Source organism: Scyliorhinus canicula, chromosome 5 (assembly GCF_902713615.1).
Source record: "Scyliorhinus canicula chromosome 5, sScyCan1.1, whole genome shotgun sequence".
In the NCBI taxonomy this organism is placed as follows: domain Eukaryota; kingdom Metazoa; phylum Chordata; class Chondrichthyes; order Carcharhiniformes; family Scyliorhinidae; genus Scyliorhinus; species Scyliorhinus canicula.
Window position 1 is genome coordinate 120137331 of NC_052150.1, and position 11634 is coordinate 120148964.

Genomic DNA, 11634 nt, shown 5'->3' on the forward strand with positions numbered 1-11634 from the left:
CAGGTTGGGTCCGCAAGCGGCCGCCGCTGTGTAGCACAACGTGGCCGCTGCCGTGCACACCCGCGGAAGTTCTCCGCGGTGTATCGGCAGTGAGAGCCAGGTGCTCTACGCTGCCGCCCTGCTAGCCGCCAGCAAGACGGGGGAAATTGGTGGTCGTTTTGCGCCTGTTTTTCTGGCATAAAATGCCACCATTTCCACGCTGGTGTAGGGACATAGCCCCAGAATCGGAGAATCCAACCCACTGTGTCCTCCAGTGGATAGATATCGAAATAACTTTAAATTATTGTGAAAGAATTTTCTGCCTGGAATGTGTAATTTAGTCCAATCAGTTGCATTAGGCTGGAGTACACAAAGTTAGTTACCGATGTATAGTGGCACTAAAATATCATCCCACGGAATACAAACATCACACAGTACCGAGAGAGATCAGAAATGCACTGTGTGGACTTCCAGTGGCAGCGATAACGTAGGAAGCCGCACATTTGGGAGCTCCCGTTTCAAAAAGGACTTTTCGGCTCTTTTTAGAGCCCAAAACAGAATTTTTTTCGACGTCTCCCGGTGGGGGAAGGTGTGCTGATCGACTTTCTCCGCATTTCATGACTCGAACTCGAAGTGGAAAGGGGGAAAAAACGGCAGCAGCTTCCCAGAAAAAACGGGGGATGGAATCCAAGATGGCAGCCGGCGGAGCACCAGAGGAGTGGAAGCATTGGGCCCAGGAGCAACAAGCTGCTCTCCTGCGCTGTTTTGCAGACTTCAAGGCTGAGGTACTGAGCTCTCTGCAGGAAACAAACAGAAGGCTCTCGGAGATTCAGACGACCCAGGGTGCTGCCATCAAGACGTTGCAGACGCAGGCCACTGAACGAGAGGAGGAGGCCGTGGTCCTTGTGAGTAAGGTGGAGGGGCACGAGGCACTCCATAAGAAGTGGCAGGACCGCTTCGAGGAGCTTGATCACCGCATGAGGTGGAAAAATCTGAGGATCTTGGGCCTTGCGGAGGGGCTGGAGGGGTCGGATCTGACAACCTACGTGGCTACGATGCTGAACTCGCTAGTGGGGGCCGGAGCTTTCCATATGCCCCTGGAACTGGAGAGGGCCCACAAAGTACTGGCCAGGAGGCCCAAGGAGAATGAACCCCCGCGTGCAGTGCTGGTGAGGTTCCACCGGTTCAGTGATCGGGTGCTGCGCTGGGCCAAGGAGGTGAAGAGCAGCAACTGGGAGAATGGGGTAGTACGGATCTACCAGGATTGGAGTGCGGAGGTGGCTAAGCGGCGGTCCGGGTTTAATCGGACGAAAGAGGTGCTCTACAAGAAGAAGATAAAGTTCGGAATGTTGCAGCCTGCGCGCTTGTGGGTAACTTATTTGGACCGGCATTATTATTTGGATTTCCCGGAGGAGGCGTGGGCCTTCGTCCGGACGGAGAAACTGGACTCTGACTAGGGGTTGGGGGTTGCGGGGTCGGTTGTAATACTTTATTGCTGGTTTCTGCTGTTGCTGTGTTCTCTTTTTCTGTATTTTTGTAATATTGATATGGTTATTTATTGAGGTATTGTTCTGTTTCTTGTTGTGGGGCATCGTTTGAGTTTTGTATCTTGCGGGGAGGGTTGGGGAGGTCTGTTGTATTCTATATCAGGTTGGGGGTATGGAGTGGGGCTGATATTTGGGAGCTGCGTCAGAAGGGTGTGGTGGGGCAGTGCGAAAGCACGGGCTTTCCTCTGGTTTCCGGGGGTGGAGATGATGATGGGGGGGGGGGGGGGGGGGGGGGGCCTTAACTGGTTCTTCCCCGCGCTGGAGCGGTGCCTAGAGGAGGGATAGGATGGGGGATGATCCCACTTTGGGAGGGGTCGGGTTTTTGGCGGGGGTTTCTGGGGTCAGCAGAAGTTAGCTGACCCACGGAAATACAATGGAGGACGGTTCACGGCTAGGAGGGTTCCAAGCCTGGGGGGGAAGGGAAGGGGTGGGAAAGGGGAATACCGGGTTGCTGCTGGCAGGGTCAGGAAGGAGCTGGAGGGGGCCAGGGGGACAGAGGTGAGGTGTTGTCGCTGTGTCGGGCGGGGGGTGCTGGCCTGGGGTGGGCAGTCGACGGGCTATGGCTAGTCGACGGGGGGGGGGGGGGGGGGGGGGGGGGGCGGGACGCCCTCTGATCCGGTTGGTCACCTGGAATGCGAGAGGATTTAAATGGGCCGGTGAAGCGGTCGAGAGTACTTGCTCATCTCAGGGGGCTAAAGGCAGATGTGGCAATGCTTCAGGAGACCCACCTGAAGGTGGTGGACCAGGTCCGTCTGAGGAAGGGGTGGGTGGGGCAGGTTTTCCACTCTGGGTTGGATGTGAAGAACCAGGGAGTGGCGATTCTGGTGGGGAAAAATTTGTTGTTTGAGGCATCTGACGTGGTGGCGGATAAGGGGGGGTAGGTATGTTATGGTTAGGGGCAGGCTACAAGGAGAGAAGGTGGTACTTGCTAGTGTGTATGCCCCAAATTGGGACGATGCGGGCTTTATGAGGCGTATGCTGGGACGGGTCCCGGATCTAGAGGCGGGAGGTCTGATTATGGGGGGGGGGGGGGGGGGCACGACTTCAATACGGTGTTGGATCCTTCACTGGATCGGTCCAGCTCTAGGATGGGTAGGAGGCCGGCGGCGGCCAAGGTACTGAGAGAGTTTATGGACCAGAGTGGAGGGGTGGATCCATGGAGGTTTGTGAGGCCGAGGGCACGAGAGTACTCTTTCTTCTCCCACGTACGTAGGGTCTATTCTCGGATAGACTTCTTCGTGGTGAGTAGGGGACTGATTCAGAGAGTGGAGGAGGCCAAATATTCGGCCATTGCAATCTCCGACCACGCTCCGCATTGGATAGAGTTGGAGATGGGGGAGGTGCGGGACCAGCGCCCGTTGTGGCGGTTGGATGTGGGGTTGTTGGTGGAGGAGGAGGTGTGTAGGAGGGTCCGGGCAAGTATTGAGGGGTACCTCGAGGTGAATGATACAGGGGAGGTCAGTTGGGGATGGTCTGGGAAGCCCTGAAGGCAGTGATTCGTGGGGAGCCGATATCCATCCGGGCACACAGGGAGAGGAGCGAGAGAGATAGACTGGTGGGAAAGATGCTGGAGGTAGACAGGAGGTACGCAGAGGCACCAGAGGAGGGACTGTTGGGGGAGAGGCGCAGCCTGCAGGCTAAATTTGATTTGCTGACCACTAGAAAGGCGGAGGGACAGTGGAGGAAGGCACAAGGGGCAGTGTACGAACATGGTGAAAAGGCGAGTAGGATGCTGGCTCATCAGCTCCGCAAGCGGGATGCGGCTAAGGAAATTGCTGGAGTGAGAGACAAGAGTGGGAATGTGGTGCGGAAGGGGGTAGAGGTGAATGAGGTCTTCAAGGACTTTTACAGGGAACTGTACCGGTCTGAGCCAACGGTGGAGAGGAGGGTAATGGAGAGGTTCCTCGATGGGCTTTCTTTCCCGAAGGTGCAGGAGGAGCAGGTGGAGGGGTTGGGGGGCGCCGATTGAGCTGGAGGAGCTAGTTAAGGGGATCGGGCAGATGCAGTCAGGGAAGGCGCCGGGGCCAGATGGGTTCCCGGTGGAATTTTATAAAACGTTTGTGGACTTAGTGGGCCCCTTGCTGGTGCGGACACTTAATGAAGCGTGGGAAGGGGGGGGCTTTACCCCCGACGATGTCGCGGGCGCTGATTTCGTTAATCTTAAAGAGGGGCAAGGACCCCCAGCAGTGTGGTTCATACAGGCCCATATCTCTCCTCAATGTGGATGCCACGGTGCTGGCAAAAATCCTGGCCACCAGGATAGAGGACTGTGTGCCAGGGGTTGTACACGAGGACCAGACAGGGTTTGTGAAGGGAAGGCAGCTGAACACTAATGTGCGGCGATTGAGGGGGAGGCTGAGATAGTGGTGGCGCTGGATGCAGAGAAGGCCTTCGATAGAGTGGAGTGGGGGTACTTATGGGAGGTGTTGGGGAGGTTTGGATTTGGTGAAGGGTTTATTAGATGGGTGAGACTGCTATATGAAGCCCCGATGGAGTGTGTGGCCACGAATGGGAGGAGGCCGGAGTACTTCCGGCTTTACCGAGGGACCAGGCAGGGTTGTCCCGTCCCCCTTGTTGTTTGCATTGGCAATCGAGCCGTTGGCAATGGCGTTGAGGGGGGTGGAGAGGTTTGGTGCGAGGTGGAGAGGAACATAGGGTGTCGTTGTATGCCGATGACCTGTTACTGTATGTGGCGGACCCGGTGGGAGGGATGCCGGAAGTGATGGAGCTGCTAGCTGAGTTTGGGACCTTTTCAGGCTATAAACTAAATTTAGGCAAGAGTGAGGTGTTTGTGGTGCACCCTGGAGACCAGGAGGAGGGAATTGGTAGGCTCCCGCTTAGGCGGGCAGGGGAGAGCTTTAGGTACCTGGGGGTGCAGGTGGCCAGGGACTGGGGGACTCTTCACAAGCATAATTTCATCGGCTTGTGGATCAAATGGAGGAGGAGTTCAAGAGGTGGGACATGCTGCCATTGTCGTTGGCGGGGAGGGTGCAGTCCGTCAAAATGACGGCGCTTCCGAGGTTCTTGTTCCTCTTTCGGTGCCTGCCCATCCTCGTCCCCAGGGCCTTCTTTAGGAGAGTGACTAGCAGTATTTTGAGCTTTGTGTGGGCACATAGGACTCCGAGAGTGAAGACGGTTTTCCTGGAGCGAGGGGGGGGAATAGAGGCGGGCTGGCGCTGCCCAAACTTTTGGGGTACTATTGGGCGGCCAATGTGTCAATGGTGCGTAAATGGGTGATTGGGGGGGGGGGGGGGGGAGGGGGCGTGGAAAAGAATGGAGATGGCGTCATGTAGAGGTACGAGCCTGGGTGCCTTGGCAACGGCATCGTTGCCGCTCTCTCCTAAGAGGTATACCACGAGCCCGGTGGTGGCGGCGACCCTAAGAATCTGGGGACAGTGGAGACGGCATAGGGGGGAAACAAGGGCCTCAATGGAGGCTCCATTGGGTGGAAATCATCGGTTCATCCCGGGGAACAATGATGGGGGATTTAGGGGGTGGCAAAGGGTGGGCATCAGTAAATTGAGGGACCTGTTTATTGGCGGGAGGTTTGCGGGCCTGGGGGAATTGGAAGGTAAATTTGGGCTCCCCCAAGGGAACATGTTCAGATACTTGCAGGTAAAGGCGTTTGCTAGGCGACAGGTAGAGGAGTTCCCTTTGCTGCCCTCGCGGGGGGATATGGACAGAGTGCTTTCGGGGGTGTGGGTCGGAGAGGGGAAGGTATCTGACATTTATACGGTAAAGCAGGAGGTGGAGGAGTCGTCAGTCGAGGAGCTGAAGGCTAAATGGGAGGGGGAACTTGGGGAGCAGATAGAGGACAGGACTTGGGTGGATGCCTTGGAGAGAGTCAACTCTTCCTCTTCATGTGCGAGGCTTAGTCTCATCCAATTTAAGGCGCTGCACCGGGCCCATATGGCCGGGACTAGTATGAGTCGGTTCTTTGGGGGTGAGGACAGGTGCACCAGGTGTTCGGGAAGTCCAGCGAATCATGCCCCTATGTTCTGGGCATGCCCGGCACTGGAAGAATTCTGGAAGGGGGTGGCGGGGACGGTGTCGAGGGTGGTTGGATCCAGGGTCAAACCAGGGTGGGGACTCGCGATTTTTGGAGTTGCGGTGGAGCCGGGAGTGCAGTAGGCGAAAGAGGCCGGTGTTTTGGCCTTTGCGCCCCTAGTAGCCCGGCGGAGGATCTTGCTGCAGTGGAAGGATGCGAGGCCCCCCAAGTGTGGAGACCTGGATCAGTGACATGGCGGGATTTATAAAATTGGAGAGGGTCAAATTTGCCCTGAGAGGATCAATACAAGGGTTCTATAAGGTGGCAGCCTTTTCTGGACTTCCTGGCTCAAAGATAGGTATCTTGGTCAATAGCAGCAGCAACCCGGGAGGGGCGGGGGGGTGATCCTTATTATAGTTTCTATTTTTTTTCTCTACGGTTATGTAACTTAACAGTGTGTTAAGTTAAGTTGTTGTTAATATGTTGTGTTGTTCATTGAGGAGGGGCGAATGTTTATGGTTGCTATCATTATTGATGATATTTTATTATGGTTCGATGTTGCTGTATAAATTCAAAATTTTTCAATAACTTTTTTTTTAAACTGTGGTAACACTCCCCACAGTTCAAACAACTGTCACTCCTTAGGGAGAAGACTGTTGTTTTAAGTCCCACTCCAGAATGTGAAGGCGCTAAGCTGACACCTCAGTGATAGCACTATCCCTCTGTGGATCACCATATTGCTGTGGTGGAGAGACTGGCGCACTCCAGCTATGCCTCGAGAGATGCCATAGGTACCTGCTTGCTCCTGATAGAGCCACCCATGGAAGTTAAGTCAGCAGGTGGTATGAGATAAAGTGCAGTCCAAAAGGTCCTCCCCTGCAGTGCCTCAGCAATGCCTCGCTGCATCCTCCAGATTCAATGGGAGGACTAAATAAATACTTGAAGCCTCCTTAAAGCTGTCTCCACGAGCATGGAGGTAAAACTGCAAAATCAACTTCTTCAGATTGGACACTGTCTGGAAGGCCAAGAAGCATCTTCCCTGCCAATTCTCAAGCAGTTAACCTTCCAGGGGAGGACAAAGAAAACACATCAAACACTCAGCTGCCATGCTTCAAGGTGAGTTTACATCACCACTGATGACTGGGATGATCATGTTACCAATCATTCAGAATGAAATGGCAACAACATGTCCATCAACTGCATTAAGTCACAACGTCTAACTAATAAGGCAGAGAAACAAAGAAAAGGAAGTAAATCCTGCAATCCAGATCCCACTACTTCACGGGTTGTCCTGTCCCATATGCTCAAAAGATCTGTGGGTCAAGAATCAGCCTCTTCAGTCACAGAAAGACCAATGGCAGAAACTTATAACCCTGAGTGGATGTCATCTTTGAATCGCGGGGAGCACGGTGGCGCAGTGGATTAGCCCTGTTGCTTCACAGCGCCGAGGTCCCGGCTCTGGGTCACTGTCCGTGTAGAGTTTGCACGTGTTTGTGTGGGTCTCGCCCACACTAAATTGACACTTAATTGAAAAAATTTAATTGGGCACTCTAAATTTAGAACAAAAAACTTTGAATCGAGCGACAGTTGACAACAATGATGGCTGTGCTGAACTCTCAACGGTTATGCCGTATAATTGAGGTGACCAGGGCATCACGGTGGTGCAGTCGTTAGCAGTGCTGCCTCACGGCGTCGAGGTCCCAGGTTCAATTCTGGCTCTAGGTCACTGTCCGTGTGGAGTTTGCATATTCTCCCCGTGTTTGCATGGGTTTTTCCCCCACAACCCAAAGATGAGCAGGGTAGGTGGATTGGCCACACTAAATTGCCCCTTAATTGGAAAAAATAATTGGGTACTCTAATTTTTTTTTTAAATAAAAAATAATTGAGGTGACCTGGTGGATGTACAGAATCGTGGAACTGTAGAGTAGCAAGCGTTCTCTACCGCAGGGGCAACAGGGCTCAGGCAGTATGTTCGAAGCCTGGGTTGATAGATTTCTATATATCAATGACATCAAGCAATACAAGGATAGTGCAGGAAGATGACGTTGAGGTAGAAGATCGGCTAGAGTCTATTTAAAGTGACACAGCAGGTTTGAAGGCCGAATGATGCACACTGCTCATGTGTTCCTTTGTTCCCAAATCCTTTGATTACAATCACTCGTTGGAGTGATGTATGGCACATATTTTGTAAATAAAAGCACTTTTATATTGAAATATCGCTACTGGGTTACCAAAGCAAGTCATTTTCAGCTTCCAATGGGTTTTCACAGCAGACTATTTTCTGGGAAAATAGTCAAGTTTTTCATTTGGCACATAGTTGTATGCATAAAGCAGACAACGTGGAAACCTGAAATGAAGAGCTCAAAATACACAAAGTAGAAGCCATAAGAGTACAAAAAGGGACATGATTGATGTCCACACAATTCTTCAACAGAAATACTTATTTTCATATAACTGTGCAACATTCTCACAATCATAACGATTTACCATTCCTATCACACACACAATATTCAAAAGAACGTAAAATTAGTCATTTCAGAAGCAGAACACTAAACATATATAAAGACCTGCAAAGTATATGCACCAGTTGGGCCTAAATTTTGCTGACAAGTATTCAGTCTGAACAGTCGTGGTAAGCAAGAGCAATAATTGATGTTTTTTCTGTAGAAAATGCTAATTTCATTCATCTTCAATAATCAGTTCCAGAGTATGAATCTTCAGTTCGACAGAATGGATTGACAAGTCTTCAGTGTAAATCATCGAACAACCTATATGTAGTTAGAAAATGCAGGGCCAATCAAGGAGTTTTGATGATATCACACTACACAGCTTTCATAATTTGCTTAATTCCAAAACTGGAGATTATGCTACACTCTACCACAAAAAATATCCTTAGAAATCAATCTTGGCTCATAGTCCGAACTTTACAACACTGACATACCAAATGCAAGAACAGCAGAAATTAGTCAACTGTACTATGTTACAAGTATGGTTGTGGCAGCTCTCATCAGCCAATGGGTTATAACTTATGTTAACATGAAGCAGGATGCCACGATGGATAGTCTGATTCAGCCTAAACCAATAGTCAAGTGAACAACAGTTAATATTGAGGATTTTGTGGTGGAGGATGAAGCTTCCTCACTGATTAGCGGCAGAAGTTAAGCTCTGCCGAAGGCTAGATGTTGCATAAGCGGTTCGATAATATTGAAGGTGGAGGAGATAGGACTGAGCATCATTGGTTTACATGTTGGAGCTGACCACATGTTTGTAGGTGATAGAACATAGAACAGTACAGCACAGAACAGGCCCTTCAGCCCTCAATGTTGTGCCGAGCAATGATCACCCTACTCAAACCCACGTATCCACCCTATACCCGTAACCCAACAACCCCCCCTTAACCTTACTTTTTAGGACACTACGGGCAATTTAGCATGGCCAATCCACCTAACCCGCACATCTTTGGACTGTGGGAGGAAACCGGAGCACCCGGAGTAAACCCACGCACACACGGGGAGGACGTGCAGACTCCACACAGACAGTGACCCAGCCGGGAATCGAACCTGGGACCCTGGAGCTGTGAAGCATTTATGCTAACCACCATGCTACCGTGCTGCCCCGTGTTGCAAACAGTGTTGCAAAGAGTCAGCCTGTATATGAGGAAGACCAAGAGGGAGCAGAGAATCATAGAATCTATGGGTGGCATGGTAGCACAGTGGTTAGCACAGTTGCTTCACAGCACCAGGATCCCAGGTGCGATTCCTGGCTTGGGTCACTGTCTGTGCGGAGTCTGCAAGTTCTCCCCGTGTCAGCGTGGATTTCCTCTGGATGCTCCGGTTTCCTCACACAGTCCAAAGATGTGCAGGTTAGGTGGATTGGCTATGCTAAACTGCTCTTAGTGCCCAAAAAGGTTAGGTGGGGATATTGCGTTACGGGGATAGGGTGAAGGTGTGGGCTTGCGTGGGGTGCTCTTTCCAAGGGCCAGTGCAGACTCTGTGGGCCGAATGGCCTCCATCTGCACTGTAAATTCTATGATTCTTGTCTTGCTTCATTTTTATAATATTCTTCAAATTTGGACCTTGACCTTTCGCCTTTACAGCAGACCCATTTATTTTGTGATTTCATTAAATGACATAAGACATTGGCGGCAGCATGGTGACGCAGTGGTTAGCAATGCTGCCTCACAGCAATGATGGCCTGGGTTCAATCCAGACTCACTGTCGGTGTGGAGTTTGCACATTCTCTCCCTGTCTGCGTGGCTCTCACACCCCCCCCCCCCCCAACCCAACCCACAGAGGTGCAGGTTAGGTGGAATGGTCATGCTAAATTGCCCTTTTATTGGAAAAAAATTAGTTGGTACTCCAAATTTAAATAAATAAGACATTGGCAGTAAATGAAACAGCATTACACATGAAACCTTAAATTACTTTGGATTGATTAAATTCAGAGGACTGTTTAATATTAAGCTGCTTCTGACAAAGGTAATCAAAGGCGCGTCTTTCGCCTTTCAGTGCAGTGGCCCGTGCCAGATGCTGAAACATGACTCCGCAGTCCCGGTTTACGTTGTCTTATCTCAGCGGCTGTAATTCTCGATGTGTGGGGTTTTCTGTTCCACAAAACAAAGGCTGCGGTAGGCAGCATCTCGTTTCCAGTGACTGAAACACAAAGGCGGCAGCCACTCAAAACACGGCTGACATTTTGTAGCCTGCACGCCAAAACCCGGCTCTGTGCTGAGTGCACGGACTCTGTTCACCGGGCACTGCAGAACCGCCAACTCCTCTTTGTGTTGGGTCGCAGCTCGGTTCCCTCAACATGAACCACCGCGCGCTGCAGTCCAGACCTCCATCAACCCCAGCTTGGTGCCGCTCGCCGCTATTCTCCACACTCCGCTCCATACCCCAGGCCCAAAACCGGCGGACATCATACCAAATACATTTACTGTCCACCATCCCGTCGGCTCACCGAGACCGCGCTCGACATCATTTAGCCCGACCCATTATCTACGTTGCTTTACCTCCATAGCTCCTGTGGATCCCGTGGCCAGCGGTTAAGACGAGCACAAAGCTGATGGCGAGAAGCTTGGCGTTCCTGATGTTGAAATGTTGATTAATCTCCCGTCTGCCCATCGCGTAGGCCTGCGCCGCCATCTTGGCTCCCCCATGACAACCGAGTGAGAACCGATCGCGCAAAGTACCTGCAAGCAGAGCAATATGGAGGCGGGGTTAGTGCGGAGAGGGGCGGGACTGAGTGCGGAGAGGGGCAGGGTTAGAGGAGGCGGGGCTGAGTGCGGATAGGGGCGGGGTTAGAGGAGGCGGGGCTGAGTGCGGATAGGGGCGGGGTTAGAGGAGGCGGGGCTGAGTGCGGATAGGGGCGGGGCTGAGTGCGGATAGGGGCGGGGTTAGAGGAGGCGGGGCTGTGCGGATAGGGGCGGGGCTGAGTGCGGATAGGGGCGGGGTTAGGGGAGGAGGTGCTGAGTGCGGATAGGGGCGGGGTTAGAGGAGGCGGGGCTGAGTGCGGATAGGGGCGGAGTTAGAGGAGGAGGGGCTGAGTGCGGATAGGGGCGGGGCTGAGTGCGGATTGGGGCGGGGTTAGAGGAGGTGGGGCTGAGTGCGGATAGGGACGGAGTTAGAGGAGGAGGGACTGAGTGCGGATAGGGGCGGGGCTGAGTGCGGATAGGGGCGGGGTTAGAGGAGGAGGGGCTGAGTGCGGATAGGGGCGGGGTTAGGGAGGGGGTGCTGAGTGCGGATAGGGACGGGTTAGAGGAGGCGGGGCTGAGTGCTGATAGGGGCGGGGCTGAGTGCGGATAGGGGCGGGGTTAGAGGAGGAGGGGCTGAGTGCGGATAGGGGCGGGGCTGAGTGCGGATAGGGGCGGAGTTAGAGGAGGAGGGGCTGAGTGCGGATAGGGACGGAGTTAGAGGAGGAGGGACTGAGTGCGGATAGGGGCGGGGCTGAGTGCGGATAGGGGCGGGGTTAGAGGAGGAGGGGCTGAGTGCGGATAGGGACGGAGTTAGAGGAGGAGGGACTGAGTGCGGATAGGGGCGGGGCTGAGTGCGGATAGGGGCAGGGCTGAGTGCGGATAGGGGCGGAGTTAGAGGAGGAGGGGCTGAGTGCGGATAGAGACGG

The 11634-nt window shown here is 52.9% G+C and overlaps 1 protein-coding gene across 1 annotated transcript in view; it reads right to left on the reverse strand.

Moving 5' to 3' along the window:
• The window catches only part of casd1 (CAS1 domain containing 1), a 154626-nt gene extending 143868 nt beyond the window's left edge, over positions 1–10758 (reverse strand). Inside the window, exon 1 of the mRNA XM_038797559.1 lies at positions 10526–10758. Within this exon, the coding sequence (XP_038653487.1) occupies positions 10526–10658 (133 nt within the window). The 5' untranslated portion in view covers positions 10659–10758. The remainder of the gene's footprint in view (positions 1–10525) is intronic.
• Positions 10759–11634: the final 876 nt, after the last annotated feature.